The sequence below is a fragment of the Euwallacea similis genome, chromosome 15, assembly GCF_039881205.1.
Source record: "Euwallacea similis isolate ESF13 chromosome 15, ESF131.1, whole genome shotgun sequence".
Lineage (NCBI taxonomy): Eukaryota > Metazoa > Arthropoda > Insecta > Coleoptera > Curculionidae > Euwallacea > Euwallacea similis.
The window spans coordinates 2,237,653-2,261,355 of NC_089623.1; the positions used below are offsets into that span (position 1 = coordinate 2,237,653).

General features: G+C 34.6%; 3 protein-coding genes across 6 annotated transcripts in view; 1 reads left to right on the forward strand and 2 right to left on the reverse strand.

Annotated features, from left to right (window-relative positions):
- nolo (no long nerve cord) overlaps positions 1 to 17,619 on the forward strand; it is a 205,502-nt gene extending 187,883 nt beyond the window's left edge. For 2 of the 3 annotated variants that reach the window (XM_066397510.1, XM_066397512.1), the window contains 12 exons: positions 2,479 to 2,704; positions 2,794 to 2,972; positions 4,094 to 4,309; positions 10,795 to 11,255; positions 11,619 to 11,817; positions 13,014 to 13,116; positions 13,562 to 13,684; positions 13,908 to 14,143; positions 14,969 to 15,141; positions 15,378 to 15,526; positions 15,881 to 16,034; positions 16,096 to 17,619. In XM_066397510.1, coding sequence (XP_066253607.1) covers positions 2,479 to 2,704; positions 2,794 to 2,972; positions 4,094 to 4,309; positions 10,795 to 11,255; positions 11,619 to 11,817; positions 13,014 to 13,116; positions 13,562 to 13,684; positions 13,908 to 14,143; positions 14,969 to 15,141; positions 15,378 to 15,526; positions 15,881 to 16,034; positions 16,096 to 16,208 — 2,332 coding nt within the window. In that variant the 3' untranslated portion in view covers positions 16,209 to 17,619. The remainder of the gene's footprint in view (positions 1 to 2,478; positions 2,705 to 2,793; positions 2,973 to 4,093; positions 4,310 to 10,794; positions 11,256 to 11,618; positions 11,818 to 13,013; positions 13,117 to 13,561; positions 13,685 to 13,907; positions 14,144 to 14,968; positions 15,142 to 15,377; positions 15,527 to 15,880; positions 16,035 to 16,095) is intronic. The other variant, XM_066397511.1, reaches the window with a different exon arrangement.
- LOC136413812 (hydroxylysine kinase) lies at positions 17,058 to 19,784 on the reverse strand. Of its 2 annotated transcripts, XR_010752496.1 has the most exons (6): positions 19,331 to 19,784; positions 19,021 to 19,223; positions 18,490 to 18,658; positions 18,169 to 18,407; positions 17,825 to 18,110; positions 17,058 to 17,194 (listed from the first exon to the last, which is right to left on the reverse strand). XR_010752496.1 is itself a non-coding variant. In XM_066397533.1 (5 exons), the coding sequence occupies exons 1-5, from the start codon at positions 19,605 to 19,607 to the stop codon at positions 17,925 to 17,927; spliced, it is 1,074 nt and encodes a 357-aa protein (XP_066253630.1). In that variant the 5' UTR covers positions 19,608 to 19,784; the 3' UTR covers positions 17,272 to 17,924. The 2 variants fall into 2 exon arrangements, 1 of the variants encoding a protein (XP_066253630.1); XM_066397533.1 differs by lacking the exon at positions 17,058 to 17,194 and having other exon boundaries at positions 17,272 to 18,110.
- A 619-nt stretch (positions 19,785 to 20,403) lies between these two features.
- Zw10 (Zeste-white 10) lies at positions 20,404 to 23,622 on the reverse strand. The gene is made up of 6 exons (XM_066397513.1): positions 23,519 to 23,622; positions 23,265 to 23,454; positions 22,863 to 23,207; positions 22,184 to 22,710; positions 21,438 to 21,614; positions 20,404 to 21,376 (listed from the first exon to the last, which is right to left on the reverse strand). Exons 2-6 carry the CDS (start codon positions 23,414 to 23,416, stop codon positions 20,481 to 20,483), a joined length of 2,097 nt encoding a protein of 698 aa, XP_066253610.1. The 5' UTR covers positions 23,417 to 23,454; positions 23,519 to 23,622; the 3' UTR covers positions 20,404 to 20,480.
- Positions 23,623 to 23,703: the final 81 nt, after the last annotated feature.

The following is a 23,703-nucleotide window of genomic DNA, read 5'->3' on the forward strand; positions in this document are numbered from 1 at the left end:
GTTTTCCAATATTCCTTATTTGCCCTAAATTAACTGAATTCGTATCTCTTGTGGTTTTTAAGAACCCTTAATAGGCTCAAATTTGTGGCATACTGTATGAATGGAAAATCACAGTAATTCTGTTCCTCTTTCCACTTCTATAATAGGATCCCTTTTCAATTATTTATTTTATTTACATTTATTTATATTTATTTTCTTACTCTTAGATGGAACAAATATCTGTTTGCGGGGTTGATGTTACATGTCGACAGTAATTCTGTTTTCACTCCCTAGGCAAGTAGCTCGCATTTTTGGTGTGCATTTCCGTTTAAAGCGTTCAATGAGAATTCGACTCTTACCTCTCTATCTGTGTGTGTATTCTTTTCTACAGGGTGTACCATTAGCAATTTACCCCCCAACTAATTTCTTTATTTTTCTCATTAGAAGAAAGGTTTAAACGGGAACCTCCAATTCATTTTAAGAATAGAACTTAAAAATGGTCTCGTTGTCCTCCCTATCATGATCTGTCTCCCCGCACATCACATGAGATTCCTTATTTTAAATGGAACCCCCCAATTTTTTTAACATAGATTTATTGTTAAATTTTAAGATTACTTTATGTAAAATTTATCGTTTCCGAGTTATTCCGGAAAATTTGAAAATTTTAACAGCTGCAAGGTCCCATCGAAATCGATGTTGTTCCCCAACCGCTGCGAATTTCGGAATTTTTCCTTTTAGGGTCAAAAGAGTGCTTAACAACCTACTTTTTGACTTATTTTAATTTGAAAAAAAGTCTTCCACAACGCTAGACATACGCTTCTTTATTTGGACGATTTCAAATGAAATGTCCCAATTTTCTCAACGGCGTCGTGTTCAAAATTCAAAAATCTAAGTGTAAAACGATCGGGAAGACTTTTGCGATACATCTTAATACTGCTTTTTAATTGTTTATCAAATTCAAAATAAATTTTACGTATATCCTGTTTTCTCTTTTTGGGAACAAACGATGTTGCGAGACATTTTGACAAATACAAACGTTAAACACTACAAAAAATGTATCATAAAAGTTTTCGAATCATCGTCATTTTTCTTTCTTTTTATCTAATATCAAAATTTGTTATATCATTCATAATATCATGAATATTTAAACTAAACCCACAAAAAGGGTAAATATTCGGGAACTTAGAAACGGCTCGGTTCAGGGATAGGGTCATGCTCAAAAAAGTTGTAGATTTTTGAATTCTGCACACGATGCTGTCAAGAAAATTGAGACATTCCAATTGAAATAAACAAATTATTGATGTTTGAAATCATACAAATTCAGAGACGTATGTCGAGTGTTGTGGAAGATTTTTTTCTCAAATTAAAATATGTCAAAACGTAGCTGATTAGGTCCTCTGTTAGTCTTAAAAGGCCGAGTCCGAGATTCCCAGCAATTAGGGAACAATACCGATTTTCATGGGGCCTGTCAAAATTTTCAAAGCAGAGCTGTCAAAATTTCAGACAGAGCTGTCAAAATTTTAGTCAAAATTTTCAAATTTTCCGGAAAACGGTAAATTCTACCTTACATAAACTAACCCTAAAATTTAACGAAAAATCCAGTAATGCCAAAAAAATTGAGGGGTTCCATTTAAAATAAGGAAGTTTATGCCACGTGCGGGAAGACGGATCATGAGGAGGAGGGCAACCAGGCTTTTTTTAAGTTCTACTTCTAAAATCAGGAGGGATTCCAGTTTGCCAATGCCAAAAATGAAGAAATTATATGAGGGTAAACTGTTAATGGAATGCCCTGTATATTTGTGTTAATTAACTAAGCAATTACGGATTGTTTACTTTGAGATCTTTAGAATACAGTTTTTTGTACCACGTAGACATTATGCAACGAGTTAACATGCCATCAATATTCTGGATCTACTTCATGACACGCAAATGCTCCGCAAGCACCAAATAAACGATCTTCCATTTGTCTTCGTTGTCTTTTAAGCAATTACAAACTGTATTCCGCCAGCGGCTAGGTATACGTGAGCCACATTATTACAGACTTTTATTATTTACATTCATTTTTCTGTTTCTTTATTACTGGAGATATTGTTTTCAGTTCAGGGAATGTCATGGTTCATGTTCGCAGCAAATTTCTCAATATTCACGTATTTTTATTCCTATATCGATGTGACGATATGAAAGTTGCGATTGTGTTACATGTCACTGATATTTCGGTGAGTCCCTGAAAAATTCATTATTATAGTTAGTAATAAACTACTGCTATTTGGCTTAATGGAACTGCCATATTCTCCATTCTTGCTGAGATTTCACCATCCAAGCAGAAATCTGAAATTAATCCCTCGATCCCATATTAGTTATGCTTATAGTTTTAAAGTGCCATTCTTCAAGTACTCCCATAAGAGAATTTTCATATAAAGACCCCCCTTGGTAAATTCGTGATTACATTTTAATTTCTGTCCCCCCAACTAAACTACATTTATTGAACGCTTCTTTCAGATTTATACCAGATGAATGGGGCCCATGCAGTGTGTCCTGTGGAGAGGGTATCCGTAAACGAGAAGTACACTGTAAAATATTCCTAGAGTTTTCTCGTACTATCGCTAAACTACCAGATAAGCAATGCTCTGGGGATAAACCTATAGAAATTGAGAAGTGCGTTAGAGACCCTTGTCCCAGTGAAAGAATCGAATTAGACTTTAAAGACGATCCGACAAATATTAAGGTATGATACACAATTTGTTAATAAGAAACAAGATTTCCTCGAGCTCTTTGCAACGAGGCCGAAGGTATAAACATTCCCTCGATTTTTAGGTCGGATCCGCAAGTCTTGCAAAATCGTATTCGTGGAAAGAACAAGGATTTACTCCTTGTAGTGCTTCCTGCCTTGGCGGAGTTCAGGAGCTAATCGTAAACTGTATCCGTGACGACACTGAAAAAGTAACTTCTCCGTACATGTGCCCTATAGAACTAAAGCCTGAAATTATTATTAGGTAAATACCAAGAGTTTTTCTGTTTTTTACATATTCTTAACTAACCAGAAATACTCTTTGAGGTTTTTGATGGAATATTTTTAGAATTTATATGGGATTTGCGAATGAAATTTCCATGTAAAATTTTTGAGAAGGCGGGACTTCTAAAATCCCCTGTAGTATCGTTTCATGTTATCGGTCAGCTCACGCTATGGTCACGGTGAGGTCAAATATTGTAACATTAATTTCTTGTTGCTTAACTGTGACACGACAGTTACTGTGGATCAACAATAAAAAAGAATGTTACAATATCTGACCCGACTGATAATATGAATCGTCCTTTTCACCTTTCGTCCTTTTCTGTAGCACTAATCTGTTTTAACAATACGCTAAAAGTAAGTGTCTCAAGGAAAATCATGGGAAATGACGGATATCCAAACATCAGTTATTTGTATCATACAGGGTGTCATCACATCAAGTCGGAACATAGGAATTGTGCAAGTGGGAGAAGGACCGCATAAGTTTCAATATACCTCCGACAAAGATCAACAAAGTGGGCGGAGTCAGTCCACCCAGCGCCTCCACTTCGATGTTTTGGATTGGTATCGATTTCGTTACTAATATCAGAGCAAAAAGCACTAAAGTAAATAAATGGTAAAAAACAAAAACACAATAACTCTAGACGTTAAAATCGAAATTCATTACATGCTTTACCTGCATTGATCAATTTATTTACTTTCCGATATCATTCTATTTCGTCTCGAGACTACAGCTAGTGTTGACGGCTTAGTCTTGGACCCACTAAAAGATCAGCGAATTCAGACCATCATATTTATCAATAAGTACCTAAGTTGTGCTATAATGAGAAAATGTAAAATAATTTATAAATAAGTAAAAATTCAAAACTAAATATCAGTGAAAATTTTGAAACAGTGAGAAGTCTGGCAACTGGATCTGGACCGACTCCGCCCACTTCAACGGCTAGCCTCGCAACGCACTTCGTTAGTCTTTGTCGGATGCATATTAAAATTTATGCGGTCCTTCTCCCATTTGCACAATTCCTATGTTCCAACTTGAACTGGTGATACCTGTATATGTATGTATGAAATCGTTAACATTCAATATGCATATTCTGTATTCAGAGCGTGCAATGAACACTCTTGCCCCCCGCGATGGTCCTATACAGAATTTTCTCCGTGCTCGCAGAGCTGTGGAATTGGTATCCAGACGAGGGATGTAAACTGCATCCATGAAATTACCCAGGGTGGCAGCAATACTATCATCGTCCCTAACAATCGTTGCCCACAGCCGCCTCCCCCCGATCGACAGTATTGCAATGTGCTGGACTGTCCTGTGCGGTAAGTTTTTGTTTAATTTATTTGTTATTATTGGGTATTGATTTGCAAATATCCACGCATATATCATACTTTCTACATGATAACGGAGACACAACGTTTCGGCCACATTTCAGTTCCAAGTCCTTTCAAAGTGGTAAGTTCACTCACATCTCTTACCTCTGCAGTGGCGTTTCTTGCGAAATGCATTTCGAAAATCTTTACCATATTTTCTCATTTTCAAACTTAATAAAGGTTTTAAAGAGAATATCACTTCGGCCTTCAAAGCTTTGGACTCAGCATAAAAACCCATTTTTACTCTTAGTAATATAATCTGCTATTAAAAGGTGAGTGATGAAGAGTACTCTGAAGGAAAAATAATAGTACCAGGTTGGTGTTGTAGGAAAAAGGGAAAGGGGGTGATACTACATAATTAAAACTAATCAAGGTCTGATTCATTAAAAAAAATAATACTTTCTGAATTTGATATAGAAAAAATACAAAAAATTAAATGATAATGACGATCTAAGAAGTTTTTCAATAACAATAAAAGAAAGAAAATAAAATCTGAGAAAATTAAGGCCTATTATGGTTCTGTGCCATCGTTCTAGCTCTTCGTTTAATTAACTTGAGTAGCTGCCCTGAAGAGCAGTGGATATGATAGTAAATTTTTCCTGCGACTATTTCATTTACCTTACTTGCTCTTGGTTGTAGATCAACTCTGTCTACGACATCGTGTTGCTTACATTCGAAAATTTCATCGAAACGCAGTAAAACGCATACATGGTCGATTTATTCCTACGTTTGACTGGCACAAGATAAACCAAACTTCCTATACCTAAAAGGGGCAAAACTGCTTTTCGGGGCGGCTGAGTTAATTAAACGGGGAGGTAGAATGATGGCGCAAAATCGTAATAGACCTTAATTTTCTCGGAATCAAAGTTATAACTCCAGATGTTACGAATATAATATACAGGGTGTTCTAAAAAGATTGTGCCAAACTTAGGAAAGTTGGAAGGGGTTTTGCGATGAGCATTTTTTGCGTGGAAACCCCTAATCAAAAATGAGCCGTTTTGATTTCAGAGACATTTTTGTTCAAAAACATAATGTTAGCTTGTGGACACTGAGAGACTTCGGCATTTAATTAATTCATTTTATTAAAAGTAAAGCAAAAATGTATATAATGTATATAATAATGGTTTAAAATGAGGACCTCTAACTTGGGCAGATAAATTTGTTCTTTGAATCATTGTATTGGGTACCCATTATAAGATATGCGGATCTTGCTTTACGAAAAGAAAGGCTACCGTCACTTTTCTCGACAGGCCCTCTTTGGTGGCTACAGGAGTTTCATACACCGATTACTTAATGAAACCTCAGAGGAGAAAATCCAACATACTTAAATCGGGACTTCGCGCTGGCTACCTGATAGGCCTGCCTCTTCCGATCTCCCATCCATAAAAATGTTGGTTTAGATTATCTTGCACAGTACGGGCAAAATATGCAGGTGTACCGTCGTGTTGGAACAGCATTCTACTTCGTATATTCACAGGAACGTGTGTATTGTCCAATAGCTTAGGAAGTGCGTCTTGCAAAAAATTGAGGGAGATATTGTCGAGGTGAAAGCAGGAACGGACCATTTAAGAAGTCGCCAACAATATCGGCCCACATGTTTCTATACAAAAATTGTTAACCGCAATGTCTCCTATAACCTCCTTGAGTTTGCCAGAATATTTTGGGAACACCCTGTATATAGCAACAGTGGTCTCATTTAGAAAATGCTCTGTACTAATATACCTATTAAATTTTGAAACTATAGAGGGGATATCAGTTGCCTTTTAGGTATTGGACATGTGGGCTCCAGTTTATCTTTCAATTAAATTGCACAGAACTCATTCCATCTGTACATAATGACGCAATTTTAATCATTTGATTCCCAGCAGATTCAATAATAATTCAATTCGAAGTTGCTGCGATTAAGCCGATGATATTAATCCTGTGGCCAATTAATTTGACGAGATCATTTTAAAGACGATTACACTGTATCTGTATGTATTCAGTACTCAGGGATAATTACATATTTGAAAGTATCTGTCCGCATTATCAATTTTTCCCAGTTTGTTATTCATGTTGAATAAATTATTATTCCCCTTCAATCAATTGCTTGCACACTAGCGATTGCGTTTCAGAACATAGTAATAAAACTAGTGGAGCATCGATTCCAATTTGTAACCTGAACGGGCGAATTCGGCGATATCGGGAATTTAACAAATCTGCAGGATCGGAATAGACTCAACGCAGGAATTAGATTGATAACGTCCCACTCCTTCGGCCATTAGAGATAATTTAACGCACTTCATTTTAAATCCACCAGAAAGGGTCTTAAGTGCTGTTTCTTACAACTCATTACCTTCCAAGTTCTCTGCTACTTCCACGAACGTTTCAAAAGGCATTGAAAAGAGAAATTGCCTGATTATATGCAAAAATTTCCTTGATTGTGTTCAAATTATTAGGCGGGAACCTTACTGTGAATGAGAAAAGCATTCGTATACAGGGTGTTCCAAAAATGTGCCAAACTTAAAGAGGTTACAGGGAGCATTGCTGTAATTTTTACGTAGAAACCCCTAATCAAGAATGAGCAGTTTTAGCTCCAGAGTAATTTTTGTTCAAAAAAGTAATGTTAGCTGGTTAACACCAAAAGACTTCAACATTTAATTCATTTTTATTAAAGGTAACGCAAGGAAAATTATAATGAAGGATCAAAATAGCAGTGGTTATATAAATTTGTTCTTTAAACCATTGAATCTCGCACCCGTTGTAAGATGTGAGGATCTTGCTGCACGAAAAAAAAGGCTGCCATCACTCACCCTAACAGTTTCTCTTGGGTGGCTTCAGAAGTTTAATAGACCAACGACTTGATGTAACCCCATAAGAAAAAATCCAATGGGCTTAAATCGGGACTTCGCGCTGGCAACCTGATAGGGTCCGCCCCTTCCAATTCATCACCTATAAAAATGTTGATTTAGATGATCCTGCGCAGTACGGACACAATGTGCAAGTGTACCGTCATGTTGGAACCACATTCAACCCCGGACATCCATAAGAATGTGTGCATTGTCCAATAGCTCAGAAAGGACTCCTTGAAGGAAATATACATATACAAAGAAGTGTTTGTTTTTATTCCATTCACTTAAATTGAATATTGAAGTCTTTTGAATAAATATGACTGTGAAGCCAGAGCAGCTCATTTTTGATAGCGGTTTTTGTGCAAACATTGTTTGCCGCAATGTCCCCTATGATCTCCTTAAGTTTGACACAACCTTTTTGGAACACTCTGTATGTGCAAATTTACTCAGAAAGTATACAATGCAGTTTCCATTAAAGTGTACCAGCATGTTTACATCAGCTATTGCAGTCTAGGATTAAAGATAAAACCGCACCTGACATTTACCAGGAATTAGTGCCCCATTCGTTTAAACGCAAACATGGCAAAAAATAATTACAAGCAGAAATTAAAATCTCCAAGTCTCTGAAAAGAGCCGCCTCCAGGGAACGTAAAACATGTTAAATGGAACTTAAAATTAGGGAGTTAAGTGTAGAACATTAAAGAGAAAAAAAGTAGGCAATTTGCTACCAAATTAGTAGTCCCGATTTCCGAGCCGTAAACACTGCAAAGATGCAAATAATGCCCCAGTTTTAAGTGAAGCGTTATTTGTCTGCTTCTGAGTTCTGCTCTTCAACTTCAATATTGTTAGCAGATAAGTAAATTTAATAGTGTGGTATTTTTCTCTTTCCAACTCGTTGAACTCTTAAAATAAAACTAGGAAGTACGTCCGATGTATCCCTAGATGTGTTCTCTTTTAAACTCAAAACAATATACGCCTTCCTCTTCGTCTTGTTGTGTTATAAGTAAACACTTGCTCTTTTCTTGAGAACTAAAAAGTTTTTTCTAAGGTAAGTGTTTTAAAAGATCGGCAACACTTTGTAAATTTACAAATTCCTTCTTGCCTTATACACAACTTATCGCGCTTAAACTGCTCCACAAAAGTTTACAAATTTTAAAATTGTTTTAAAAGTTGCCAATTATTGTTCACCAAACTTTCATATATGACGATTTTAATGTTTACTAAGTGTTTTTTTTTATTCGCAGTTTGATAACTTTTTAAGTTCTGCACAAGTTTTTAACTTTAGTCTTTTTAATAACAAATCGGTTTTTTCAGCAAAAGAAAAAGAGAAAGTTCCATAGGGGATATGACCTCGCTTTTACATACTATCGATCAGGTTGTTGAAGTACCCTAGATCAATTTCTCTTCAAAGTTGCGGTAAAAGCCATCTGAGTTCTTGGAGAGTATGTGGAAGTGGTTAATGAGAATCCAAGGTTCTTTGCCCAAGCCTGCTCAATAGGATTCAAGTCTGGAGACCGAGGCGGCAGTGCCGATTGTGGAATACCATGGAGTTCCAAAACCTCATGGATAATTCTCACGTATTATCATCCAAAAATAACAAATTTGACCCCATATAAACTTGAAACAAAATGATTATTGACGACTTGTTCGACCTAAATTTGCGCATTCATATTTCCATTAAGCACCCATTAAAACAAATGTCTCCCCACACAGCAACCTCTGAACTAAGGAAGTTCCTGGACCGATCTATGATTTCTGGGCATCAGAGGAATGGTCCATACCTAAACATATCGACTATCCCAAAATCCGTCCATATCTTGACTCGTCTGTAAACAATACGGACCTCCATTGATTATTCCAATTCACGCACTCACTAGTCCATTCCAGTCGAAGTCGCATCTGAAGTTCTTAGTAGGATCCTTCTCAAAAGTTGTGAACGTTGGTTAACTTCTCGGAGTCTTCAAGGAACTGTTTCAATTATCGCCCAATTATCCAATTATCAATCGCCATATAACTAAATTGACTGCTCTCCTCTTTTCTAAATAACTCGCAGTAACATTTGTCTGGCCTATTTGAAAAGGGCAGCGAGCACGTTGTGCATATAATCCCTTTAACTGCAACCTTCAGAATAGAAGACATTCTAGACAGGAATTTGAAAAACTGTGACTGTCGAGAAACACAATATCTCTAGAGTATTTTGGTCCAGCTTTGTTACTTCCACTCAACAGATCGAGCTCTCTGCGGCTATCCATTATGCACCTTTTAAGCTCCCATTGGTGTATGATCAAATCAAAAAGTTCACCTTTTGATAATGTTAGATGTTCCAAATCGATTACATTATTTCACCATCTACCCTCTCTTGTTGGTTCCTCTACTTACTCCCAATCTTCAAATTTCATGATGTAGCATTCCTCATTTTCTCTGGACGTCAGTTCTTCAAGTAGAGTGAAATGATTCAACCAAGTTGGCTGAAATAAGAATTTTGCTTTTCCAGGTAGTTTTCGTAATAATTACTACCCCATCCGGCAATTTCGCTTCTAGACGTTCTCCGATTCTAGTTCTTTTAAGCAGATCTCTACCATTCTCCTCCGTCCTGGATTTCGGATTGTTCTTTTTAGTGTTTCACATATTTAACTTTTTTATTATTCTACTTTTTTATCCTGCAGTTCTCTTTCTCATATCTTACTATTCGATTTAAATGTCAGTAATTTTCATTAATTTCTTCTCTTCAACCGCAACGATTTTTTTACTCTTTTTAGTCAAAGCTCAGAGAAGAAAAACTTGTACTAGTGTCTGCTTAATTATTCCTATTAGTTTGATAGACTTGGAGAGATCACATTCGGTATAGCTAACTTACAATAATTGACTAACGTCAAAGTTTGCAGCCCTAATTAGCAAAATTAGATTAGATTTAATTCGAATGGAATAATTTGAATAGAAGCTCGATTGTGCCGCAGCGTCTATTACAGTTCACTGAGAACACTCGGTTTCCCGAGGAAATCTGTCACTCTGATCAGTACAATTTTATGCAAATTAGTGTTATACAATTTCGGATTTTGATGCTAAAATCGTTTTATTACTTTTTTATGCTGAAAAAAGAATAACACATTTTATTGCCAAAGATGATTTTTGGTCAATAGATGTCAAGTCTGTTCATCAAGAATTCTACAGCAAATCCGCCTTTCTGCCCTAGTATGGGAAAATACAACTTTGCTATTACTTAGTATATAACATGTTTGGGTTCGTATGCGTCCCTATACATAATGGCTGTTGGTTGAATACAAGTTGAAAAGAAAATTAATTAAAAATAGGATTATTTTGATTAAAAGGGGAGGAGGAAAGATTAGGGATTTTATCCGATTAAATCCGTAGTTTGGCGGATTTATAACTTCTCAGTATAATTCTCCCCGTACTTGCCCGTATAAATTAAATTTGCGTCGGAGTTTGCCGGGTACAGTTATTTAAATCCGACACAGGAAATTCAAACTCCAACAGAGAATTACATAACATATACAATGCAAAGGTGTGGATTTGCGAATGTTTACTACATTTAGGTTTCTGTTTGGCAAATGAACTTTAATAATAATTATGTCCGATTTTCAGATGGAAGGTTTCGGATTGGTCGAAATGCTCCAAACCATGCGGAGGAGGTGAAAAGTCGAGAAAGGTAGACTGCAAGCAAGTTATGGCGCAAAACCACACGGTAGACAGATTGTCGACCCTATGTCCCACACCAAAACCACTAGAAAGGAAACCTTGTAATACCAAAAGCTGTGTGATTGAGAGCGATAAGCCGATTATTAGTGTCACCAATAGTACTTTCATCCAACATGATCCGAAAAAAAACAAAGTTACAGTCAAAGTTGGAGGAGCGGCTACTCTCTTCACGGGGACTACGGTCAAAATCAAATGTCCGGTTAAGCGGTTTGACCGGTCCAAAATTTTATGGAAAAAGGATAATACATTTCTTCCGCAAAATAAAAAATTCAAGAGCTCCAAAAAGGGAGCTTTAAGGGTTCAGAATTTGTCATTGAGAGATATGGGTACATACACGTGTGTAGCCGGTAAGTACGTAACATTCTAATAACAACGTATTTTATGATTTCATTTTGTTGGATCAGGTACCTAATCCAGCTTGAAAAATCTGGAAAGTTACCCGAAAATATTCGAACACAAATGGGAATTTCCCAGTCAGTTCGGCCATCCATCATCTGAAAATCTCTTTTTATTATTGATGTGAGATCGATTAATCAGTAGTTGCTACGTCTCGAAGAGAAAAGTTTTCCCTATTTGTAAACGGAAAATATAATTTTATGCGGAAAGTTTCTTTTTAATTAATGTCCCTTAAAATTTTGTTTAAATACAGTAATGCCCCTTAGTAAAGGTAGATACTTGGGTAATAATTTAAAAAAATATGCTGTTTCCAGGAAAATCGGCAGCAAGCATATCCATATCAATAAGGCCTAAACCAGGAGAATTCACCACCTCCGAAGAAGTGCAAAAGCAATATCAGATGGACTTGATTCCGAATGAGCATATTCCAAGCTCGGATGGGAAGCCCGTGTACACTGCAGACGACCAGTCGCATGAACAAAAGCCCGATAACTCTAAGACGAAGACATATAAGTAAGTAAATACTAACATCAAAATGTCCATTTTAATACATAATATCCCAAGTTTTATGACCAGAACTTCAGGAGGGATTACAAACCGGTATTTTAAGATGGGTTAATCTTATGTACAAGTGTAGGTTCTACTTCCCTCCGCTTGTGCGTTACAGGGTGCTGACCACTAATTTTCATGAAAATTGAAACTGATGAGAAAAATTTGGATTTTAACAGATATACATTTGAAAATGACTGGATCTTAAAAGGCCGTGGTACGCCAATGATTTAGAATGTACTAAGAGCCGCAAAGATCCTCTATAATTTGAGTAATTATCCCATAGACACGTAGTACGTATAGTAACAGTAGAGTCAACTTTAAAGTGAAAAATATGGCGAAAAAAGTAGATGTTTAAGAAATAATTCGAATGTTTATTGAATATAAAATTGGTACTCATGGGCAATAAAACTTAATTGAATAATTTCAAAAATATACAGGTATCACCATTTCAAGTCAGAACATAGGAATTGTGCAAGTGGGAAAGGACCGCATAAGTTTCAATATGCCTCTGCCAAAGACCAACGAAATGGGCGGGGTCAGTCCACACGGTGTCTTCACTTCGATGTTTAGATTGGTATCGATTTCGCTGCTAATACCAGAGCAAAAAACACCACTGTAAATAAATGAGAAAAAAACGAAAACACAATAACTCTACGCGTTAAAACGAAATTCTTTATACACTTTACCTGCACTGGTCAATTTATTTGGTTTCCGATATTCTATTTCGTTCCGAAACTACAGCCAGTGTCGCAGACTAAGTTTTTGACCAACCAAAAGGTCATAAACAAATATCAGCGAATGCAGATCATCATATTCAACAATGACGTACCTAATTTATGCCATAATGGAGAAATGTACGATAATTTATAAATAAGTAAAAATCAATCATTAGAACTTATATCAGTAAAAGCTCTAAAACGGTGAGAGATCTGGCAAAACACTGGGCTGACTACGCCCACTTCGTTGGTCTTTGTCGGAGGCATATTAAACCTTATGCGATCCTTTTCCTACTTGCACAATTCCTATGTTCCGATTTGAAATGGTGATACCTGTATATTTAGCCACAGTAAATGGCTACCCTATTAAATTTATAGCATTATTATTCTCCATTTTATAGCTTCTCGTTATTTTGCCGCCACACATCTTTTTATTTTTAGATTCTTCACTCCTACGTCCTCGCCCTCCAGTCTTACCTTGGACGGATATGCAATAAGCACTCCTCTCTCTGACCAATCTGGAGTTATTCAAAATCGCAACCAGGTACCTAAAAAAAATATCATCCAGTAATATCATTAACAAGGCACATAATGTCTGAGCAGACTTCATGTATTCATTACAGAATGCTATTGTTGTTGTGCACTCCTTCACCTGCATAACTGAAATTGCTCAAGTTAGGTACCCGACATTTCCAGCGATTCTCCATTCCTGAACTCCATTATCCATGGCTTGGAGTTTGCTACTAATTGCATGAGATGTTATATCGTCGTCGACATGAAAAAAACACTGAAGCTTCTCACACAAATGGCCCTTATCGCTCCATTCCCTGTATAAAATCGATAGGCGCTTGAAAAACAACAGGGTCGGACGACGATATGTATATCGCTGCTAATTAACCATAATTTCAAATTGAGTTGTAATTGTTTATGTCGCTAAACTAATACGACATCTCTAACAATTTTCTTACTTCCCTAATTGCTGCACCAAGGATAAAATCTCGAACTTACCTTCGAGCTCTTCGGAGTTGCTGAATACTCCGAATTATGGAGATTCCAGGAGTTCTGCAAGTCGTATTATGCCAAACTTTCTGTCGTTAATCTCCAAAATACAGGTTCGAAAGTTTAGTTACTAAATTCTGTCAGTGTCTGGTTTATATTGTAGAAATAGTTGCTAACATAAATTAAACAATGTTGTAAAATTTTGTATGCTCAACAGTGATATTTACTATTTCCTAATTAAAATGATCCATTTATTTGAATCACTTCCCGTAAAGATGGTGATGTTTTGAGGAACTTTAGAAAGTAGGCGCGTAATTGTAATTCAATCTTAATTAGGCTCTATGGTTATTCAACTCTCAGCCGTCTAGAGGACACAGGATGGCCACTTTCACAGTTCCAGAGCAAATCCCCGCTACTGAACATCCACGGGTGACCACACCATTAAATAACATTGATAATGTAGCAGGAGGTGGAATGAAAAGGCGGATATTCAAACTCGAGTGGAAAGTCTCCAATTGGACCGCATGCTCGGAGTCTTGCGGTGGGAAAGGCTTCAAAACTCGAAACTTAAGGTACAAATACAGGATTACTTCAAAGTAGGAAACGCTTAACATTCATATTTACTATACAGGGTGTTCCGAAATTACCACAATACGTTGAAATATACAGGGTCTTCAAACGGCAATTGACCCCCCCTTAATCTTGAAAAATAAGGACTGTTCGGAAAATCATCAAAATACGTCAAAACGATTTTAGAAAAGCACGAATTTTTATATAAAATTTAATCTCCAAACTTCACCTTTATACGCAACCTCCTCAAAAATTGTAAATGACACAAGAGGTCATGTAACACCTCAAATTAAAGGTCTTTCAAAACAACATTGAATGGTTTAAATTGAATTAAATTTTTTTTAATTGAAACATTATTTTCACCTTAAAAGATGTGTCTCTACATCTATTTCATGCTCCCCAATTTTCATAAAAATATTTAAAGCCGGAACGGACTTATTTAAAAAATAAATAAAAAAATTATTTTTTTTGCCTTGTATTTGAGACAGAAAACGAAAACGAATCTATGTTTGTGCGAACTTTTTTTAATTTCCGTTACAGGAGCCTACAGTAGACAGTTGGCAGACTTACTCTGAAACACCCTGTATAGTTTCAAAACTCCTTATAGCATCTTAGTTGGCTGGTTTACCTTGGGGAGTATTGCAATACTCACAGAACTACGAAAGTTGCTCTGAGAGTCTTATAGTACGCCGCAAGATAAATTCATTGAAAATGAAGCAGTTTTGCATGCAGGTAAATTAAATTAAAGCGACCTATTTTTGTCCATTCTTTTTTTTGGGGTCACTGTATTATTAATGCACAGCTTTAAGTTTAGATTTTCCGTTTAGTTGTAGAATACAACTAGTAAACGCAAGTCGGTCCACTGAAGATGAGTTGTGCGAACAAGCCAAAATACCAAAACCTGATTCCAAAAGAATGTGCGGATTTCAAGAATGTCCCGTTTGGAGCACTAGCGAATGGGGCACTTGTGAAAATTCCAAATGTTTTTCACTACAAAAAGGTATATCATATTTTTTAAAGTTATGTTCATTGCATGTAAACTTACTTGCAATGAATAAATCAAAAAAATATATTCCTTCCGTAAGGCTCTTTTAAAATTAATCATCAACAGCTTTGTGGCCCCAGCTTAAATATTTTTTGCTTATAATTAATTCATACTCCCCAAATATTGAATAAGCAACAGTTTGCTACAGGAACAGCTTGCGTATTAATTAATCCAATCCATTTTAATTCCAGCAATGCAAAAGCGGTTGGTTAGATGTCAGCTCTCTGGGAATTTGTCTGTAAATAATAACCTGTGTTCGTTCAAAGAGAGACCTAGTGATAAACAAGAATGCAATAATACTAAATGTGTAGGAATGTGGAAAGTTAGCAGTTGGTCACAGGTAACTTTGTTTTGCATGCATTGCTCTCATGACCTTACCTTGGCCAGTAACATCAGATTGTTGAAAATTACTAAACATAGTTTACATTTGTACCAAATCTAGGCAGAGATTTATTCTTTTTGAATGCTGGACGTGCATCAGGTGCCGTCACCTTCGAAAGCATTACACCTAATTCAATTTTACACAAAAAGTTCATTCAAATGAAATATACCGTTGTAACCGATCATTCTCTGCTTTAAAGTATGGAACACACAAGATGTAAACCAGTACCTAAGTCGTCAGTATGCAAACATCATGTCTCTGTCCAATTTCTACATTTAGCGACGTATAAAATTTTAATACTCAAATTTGCAGTGTAATGCTCAATGTGGAGAAATAGGTGATAAGTACCGAACTTTTCACTGCGTTTGGTATGGCACTAAAAAGCCAGCTGGTGATGCTTGTAAAAATGTTCCTAAACCATTAAAGAGCAAACCTTGTAAAGGCCCTCCCTGTTCGAAAAATTCATGTAAGCATACTTAGCTTAATTGTTCAGATTTAAAATAATTGATTATTCGATTTCCTTTCAGCGAAGGGATGTAAAGACTTGTCCAGATATTGTACCAACGTCAAAACCTTCAACTTATGCACAGTAGTGCGATATAAACAGCAATGCTGTAACAGTTGCAGAAATTACTATTAGACTGTATTTTCGACTTAAATATTAAGAAAAATGAAGCATCGAGGAATCAGTTAGTGCATCGCGTTGATAATATCATCACCTTAAAGATTTAAAAAAGCCTAAGAATGTCCCTGTTAGAATCCTGCTCCATAATCTTCATATTGTACTGTTAATAATAGTCAATACAATATTATTACTTGCTTACTTTACTTAAGGAATAGATAGTTAATAATGTGAAAGATTTTCATATCGAAATAAGAATAATTTCCCCTAATAAGATCTATTGAGATTCTCAAGGCCTCAACAGATCATTCATATAGAACTCTAATGGTTTAGATCTAAAGAAAACATGATATTCTATAAATAATCTGATAGTGTCCTGCCTTTTAGATTTTACTAGCTGGCACATTCTTTTAGTTTAGAATTAGAAATATCTTTTTTGCTATAATCAATTGCAATCACCTCAAAGCAAACTGGATTGTAAATTTCCATTTAGTAATTTTGTTAATTGTTTCATATTCATTATACTCACTTCTGCGTTTATGCTAAAAAATTGAAGTTTACATTATTTTTCACAGAAAATAAATCGTCTATTCAAGGGAATTTGTAGTTAAGTATAATGTACGTATTAAGGTAACGGGTGATTATTAAATAACACTAAGTAAATGTTGAACAGTCCACCACCTATTTGAGTTTCTCTTTATGATCATCCCTTACTTACATACTCAGTCTTTAATTTATTTGGACATCTGTTATGTTATATTATGTTATTAAAGGCATAGATACAAAAAAGCAACCAATCAATAGCTATTTTATACTTGAGATAACTTTTTATTTCACGTTGATAGATAAGTAATTCATAGTAAATAATTAAAGATAATATAATATTTATTTCTAAAACAGTTTCAATCCATGATTTGGGTGAGTATTCGGTCCAAGTGAATTCTAACTATAGTTCATGTGTACCTCAGGTTTCTTCCTTAGTGCGTTTGGCTCGTGGTTTGAGACTGAACACAGAAAAAACAATAATAAAGCAGTATTATTAAATAATACGTGTAAAATGGAATACATGATTAAAAATAAATTGTATCTAGAAACGTTTCTAATCTAATAAGTTAACATGATATATGTTACAAAACCAGCTTTAATTGTAAGACAAATGAGCTTTATTATTAAATAAAAAATAAATTGTAAAAATATATTGTATATCTATGATAATATTAAATGAATATCTAGTTCTAAGAAATTTTAGGTCAATATAATGGTTAAATTAAATTATTGTTAAAACCTGCCTAAACTATATTCAGCTTATTAAATGAATAATAAGATTGTTTATATAAGTCAATAGTTATTTAATACGTAAGTCCAATTATTATACAGTTTAAAGCAATCTTTTTATTTTCCACATATTCCCTATTTTCTCAAATTTAAGCTGGCATAACGTGTTACTGTAAAATAAGGCTGTTTACTACAAGTTTGTATGTTCAGTAAAAGGATTATTGTCTTTGTTAAATTAAATACTTTCAAGCATTCCTAGATGCCGTTCACAAATAATAATTTGACAGTATTATTTAATGATTTAGTGTTATGGAGATTAATATATAAATTTTGAGTCTTAAAATTGTTTTTAAACTTACATTTTCCCCTCAACCATAAATTTTTGCAGAAACTAGATAGATCAAGGATATTGTCACACGAATTTAAATTAATAAAAATATTTCATACACATACGGGGTTTTATAATTTTTGTAAACTTAGTTCTTTCCATCTATTTAGCACATAATCTTCAGGCTTTGCCATTAATTCCTCCAACAAGTTCCAGCCTTTTCTCGCTGTTGTTAGGACGTACTTATTTTCGGGTTCTCGTAAGTTAGCAAAAGCGCCCAAAACTAAAGATTGACAAAACCTGGTCATAACACAGATCTAGAAACAAATTAATTTTATAAACACATCATGCTCAATCTGAGTCATAAAATCTTACTTTCAGTAATTGAAATTCATTCTCTGTGATTGTTCTAAACGAAAAATATCCTCCCAATACGTATCCTCCACTGTCTATATCGTTTGTTAAGAAAATCATGTATGTCATTGCGAGTGCCAGTTCATACAAATAACAGCAGTAATGTGTATCTCCGAAGTCAATTAGAGCCTTTACGAATAGTTTTTCGTTATTAGCGTCGATTATTAAATTTTGCTCATTTATGTCCCCGTGTATGATACCTTAAATATTTTTCGTAAATTTTTTGAAAGTATAAAAGAGAATATAAATAAAAAAGTTTGAATCAACTCAGAAAATTTATACCTTTTGTTAGTTCATCCTCAATACTGCTCACACGTGATTTAAACTCAGAAATGGTTTTCTTAACTAGAGTTTGCCGAGGTTCTTCAACAGCATGTATATAATTGAGTATATCTGGAGCCGATCCTAAGCACCATTGCATATATTTGTGAAAGGCTGGATGATCAAATTTCTATAAAAAACTAGGTACAGAATTGAAGTAAAAGTAAAGTTAAATGTGTCACGTAAGAAGAGAATCAAACTTTTAAGCAAAAATAGTTAAATCTTGCGTTTAGCTCAACCTGAAATATAAAAACTAATGAACTAACAGTCAATTTTTTAGTTTAATCCTGTAAAATTTGAAACCGCCATGGGTTCTTTAACACTTATAACAGTTATTTGAGAACTACTATCCTTTTTTACCAATTTACCAATATTAATTTAGCCCATTTTGATGGTAAATAACATTGTAAACTTTTTTGCTTAAATAAATAATTTCTTATTATTATTTGCTGAAGTCTAAGATATTCGTGCTTCCATTATAATTGTTGTTACCTGCAACACATTATCAATCTTTGCTGTAAAAACTCCTATATCAAAATACAGCCGCTCGTTTGTATTTTCCAATTTATATAAAATATCCCCTGGAATAAACTCTAGAAGCCTAACGATATGAGTTCCCGAGACCAGGGATACAATACCAAATGATTTTTGCTGTTTTGTCACTACCGGCTTGGGACAACGAATACCATTTTGATCTGAAATAAGAACTATGTTAATATTGATACTTATAAATATCTTTTTTGCAGATAAGTAAAAGTTTGTAGTTTTCACTACAACAAATTGAACACTCGCGGGTGCTTACTTAGAAACCAAAGTAACTCAGTTTGAGCCTCAAATCCTGGTTTATCCTTGGAATCCAATGAATTGACGATTTTAAGCACATACCCGTCATTGAAACTCTTTTCAATATAAGCATTACCATTAACTGCCTCGTCTACTACTACATGAAAGTTTTTGTCGTCATACCCATTTAATTCTCTAATATTTAACACTTTCAAACCGTACACATCAAAAACAATATTTTTCACTTCATCGAAATCCACTCTGGGCTTAACTAATTCTTCATTTGCGGTTGTCATATTTCCGAAGGCGATTTTCACTACTCTGATTGAGTTACAAAATTAAACAAAGGATTTTAATTTAGTCGCTTTAGTTTAAATTGGTTGTAATCAACTCTTATTGGAATTATTAGTATTAAGGTGATGATTTCAGTTCATTGCAATTATTTCTTGCTAGAGTTTATTCATATATAATTGACAGCAAAGCTAGAAATGAATCGAGCAGTAAGATTTCAAAATACACATACCGTCAAAAGTTTTGGACCCCCTAATTATTATACAACTACGTGTTGGCCATATTTGCAAATAAAAATCCAAATGCCCAACATCTCTATCTTTGTGTTTATTATTTTTTGTTTGTAAAATACTAAATTTTTGTCCATTATAAAATATAACCAAATAAGTAAACTATAAACCTTATTCATATAGAGGGTCCAAGACTTTTGACGTGTGTGTATGTATAACTTTGTTATTATCACGTCTACTTATCTATCATTAGATAAGTCTAATTTATATTTAATAAAGAAAATGGTTACAGATAAAACGGACAAATACACTAGTTTACCTAATTTCGGTGAAGTATGTCTTTATTTATCAACAGTATATCATTTACTACTATAATAGCGTAATAATTCTTTAGGTTTTTATTCAATGCAAATCAACCTGGTCTCAAACGATAAAACTCATAAGGAATTATTGCAAAATTCATACCCAATTTTTATATTTATGAATGCGAGACTAATTACAATGCTGCAGTTAAATGAAACAGTAATAGTAATAACAGGTATTTTTAATCGAATATTATTCAAAACAGACACCTTGTATACTACAAAAACCTTGGAAAAACATATATTTAGGCACATTCCACATTAAATAGATATAATATTTAAAATCTTAAGAGATCCTGGACAAAACTTGAGCTCTTCTGTCAGTATTCTGGAACAATGCCATAATAAGCTGCTTTAGTTCGGGTACCGTAAAATACAAAGCTAAAGGCCCCTTTCTGTTGGCCCATCTATCCTGAATGTCCACTAAACTCGCGTTTAACACAAAATTAAGCTCGTTCAACTTATTCCACAAAGAAACGTACAACGTTACTTCGTTTGGGTTGGTAAAGAGCTTCGCCCCCCTGGCTAATACCAGCTTAATGATGTCAACTAACTCTCCCGCAGCAGTGGCGCTAATGTCCTGGCATTTCAATATCGGATTGATGATACTTTCGCAGAGAGTATTCACTATGGTCCCCATATTCTGATTGTAAGTTTTGTATTGTAAAACTTTATGCCACACAGTCCGCAGTAGCTCTTGCTGTCTCAAACATTGTCTAACACATTTCTCAGTATTTGGCTCAAGTTTCTCGATAGTCGGTCCTCCGAGCTGGGCCCCTACCATAATTTCTTCAATTTGCTTTAGCTGAGTGTCAAGGTACTTGTGGAACAAACTCATCCCTACCACAGGAAACGCTCTTATTTCTGTAGTAAAATCGCAGTACTGCAAGTCGTCTTTCAACTGATTGCTGTATTCTAACTCCCACTGTATTAATCTGTAGCGGACATATTGGCAATTATTAAGAAATATAGCGATTTGCTGTGGGAGAGTTGTTAAATAGGTTTTATAGTGCCCGGGGACAAAAGTACGATAGCTACAAAGAATTTTCGTTACAGTATCGAAAAGCTTGCCGCCGGTGGTCGGAGACGATTCTACTGCTGTCTGAAGAATTTTTTCGCAAAATTTTAAAAGTTCAACCACATTTTTTGAAACAGAACACTGTGTCAACTCTTCGTGGTCCCCTGAAAATACAATTAAATAATCATAAATATAATTCATAAGATTTCGTATCTACCAACTTACCTAAAGGAGAGTCAAGTTCGGTAGGCATGTCCAGTTCAACTATATCATGAAGATCCTTCTTGATTATTTCCATAGCAACATTTAAATATTCTTCACATTTCTTATTTATGAACAATACATCTATATTGTTCACATATTGCAAAATGGATACAGTGTCCTTAGTGAAAACATGGGCTTCTAAAATATGGGAATTTCAATTGAGTACTAAGAAGTTTTTTAATGCATTGCATTAAAAAAATGCAGACTTGATTAATAAAGGAAATGTTATGAATAGGATAAAGGAAGCAGAACATAGAGAACTATAAATGTAAAGAGGCTGACGGGAATGTATACTCGCGTATGAAAAGCCATAAAAAAGAATTAGTAGAAAATTCCCTTTATAATAATGTTGAAAAGACCTATAACTTCCATTTTGTGACGTAAGTAGTTTTGTATTGACGTGGGTATTGTTGAATCAACTTGAATGGGTATTTCTGCAGGAAAGGTTTAGGAGTTTCTGAGTACCCCAGTGTATATATTGTAGAGCAATTTTGTAAACATCTAAGAAATATTCTAAGCTAGATAATTTATCAAACTTTAGTCAATAATCCCCAAAAGGTTAATTAAAAATTACATTATTGTTACACTTGCAAAGGTTCCATCCTTAAAAATCATTATATTTTTTTAGAAGATAGCAGTAGAATTTGGATAAGATATGGTATGAGAATGAAATTTTAATTGGAAACTTTTATTGTACCTATACATACCTAAAAGCGACTTTTCCAAACCTTCAGTGGCTTGCTGTACTACCTTAAAGCCTTTCAATGCTTCTTCGTCAGAGGGTATAGTATCCCTTAAACATTGCTTTATTATCAACTCAGACAAATTATCTCTAATATCATTTCCGATATATTGAAGTGCAAGTTCCTCTTCAATCACATTATAAGAGAAATTCTGTTTCAAAAATTTTAAAACTGTGTGTAAATTGTCGAAGACAACTTTATAGGATGCTTTTTGCTCTGACTTTTTTGTTAACTCAAGAGAGGCATATGTATTGTCCTCTTTTGTTGACACTATGAATTCATGGTTGACCAATGGGGTAAATATGTTCAACCAAAGGTCTATAGCCATATTAAACAATGGTGTAACTTGCTCCATTGTTTGGTATAAGCCAGAAATTACTTCTTGCATTTGTTGATTGTGCTTCTTAATTTTCAAAATCAATGATGATTTGCCATCTTTCTTTATTAGTTTTACATTATTTTTAAAAGCAGCATTCAAGGCTTCAAAAAATCTAAAAATAGAATGAAACATTTTCTATAGAGAAAAAAAGAAACAGGTGATAGTTTTAGAACAAATGTTAGTTTCGTCTTTTACATCTGATGCGTATATTTTTTAAATCAATAAATCTCTGGTCTGAAATTGAAAATATAACGCTAAACTTACACTGTTTCTTTATCCTGCAAAGCTTCTTCTAGTATATCAAACACCTGACTTTTCTCTGGTAAAAGACATGTAACAGTTTCTCTTAACTGTAATACAATATGAGCACCTTTTAGATAGGCTGAAGAGGCCAAACTGCTGTCCAGGTCATTGAATAATTGAAGAACCTTCCGAATGTTCAACAAGTAATGTAATTTAGCATCAATTATTTGTAATTTGACAATATTTTTTGAAACATCATCAAGATCTAGATCTTTATCTTTGATACATTGTGCTTTTTCTTGCAGCTCTTTTAATTTTGTTTGATGCAGTATAGCTTTATTTAATAAGGCACTGTTAGTAGTATTTCTATAACAAAATGTGAAACTTGCAGCAAATACAACATTTATATCACATAATACAAACCTCTGAACATATTTAACATAAACATTTTCCACATACGTCGTAACGTCCTTCATCAGGTCCTCAACAGTACGTTCGAGCTCAGGAGTATTTTTGGAAAGAGTAGAGGCCCAGTTTTCAGTAGCGGATTGAACAATTTGTGCTACAAAACTCATTTTGGAGATTGAATCTTCAGTTTTAGTTTAATGGTGACCTGAAATATAAGAAAATTGATCATTTTTGTGGCTCTATAAGCAAAACCAATGGACTTCACATACTTCTCTACCGATCTATAATACAATAAAAATAATAACAGTGACTAAACTTGGAAATTTAGAGAGTAGCAAGACTATACCACTGTGTAGGTTTTTCTGCTAACACAAGTACTTCTTATCAGATTTAGGAACTGTTTTTTATAATTATTTGTTTACTCCGGAGCTCCGTATTTATTTTTTCTCCATTA

Coding starts and splice junctions, on each gene's coding strand:
- Zw10 (XM_066397513.1), bottom strand. CDS start 23,416: ATGAGTTTTGTAGCACAAATTGTTCAATCCGCTACTGAAAACTGGGCC. Junction 23,208..23,264: donor TATGTTAAATATGTTCAGAG/GTTTGTATTATG, acceptor ATTTTGTTATAG/AAATACTACTAACAGTGCCT. Junction 22,711..22,862: donor TTGCAGGATAAAGAAACAGT/GTAAGTTTAGCG, acceptor TTCTATTTTTAG/ATTTTTTGAAGCCTTGAATG.
- LOC136413812 (XM_066397533.1), bottom strand. CDS start 19,607: ATGACAACCGCAAATGAAGAATTAGTTAAGCCCAGAGTGGATTTCGAT. Junction 19,224..19,330: donor TGAGTTACTTTGGTTTCTAA/GTAAGCACCCGC, acceptor TTCTTATTTCAG/ATCAAAATGGTATTCGTTGT. Junction 18,408..18,489: donor TGAGGATGAACTAACAAAAG/GTATAAATTTTC, acceptor AAAATATTTAAG/GTATCATACACGGGGACATA.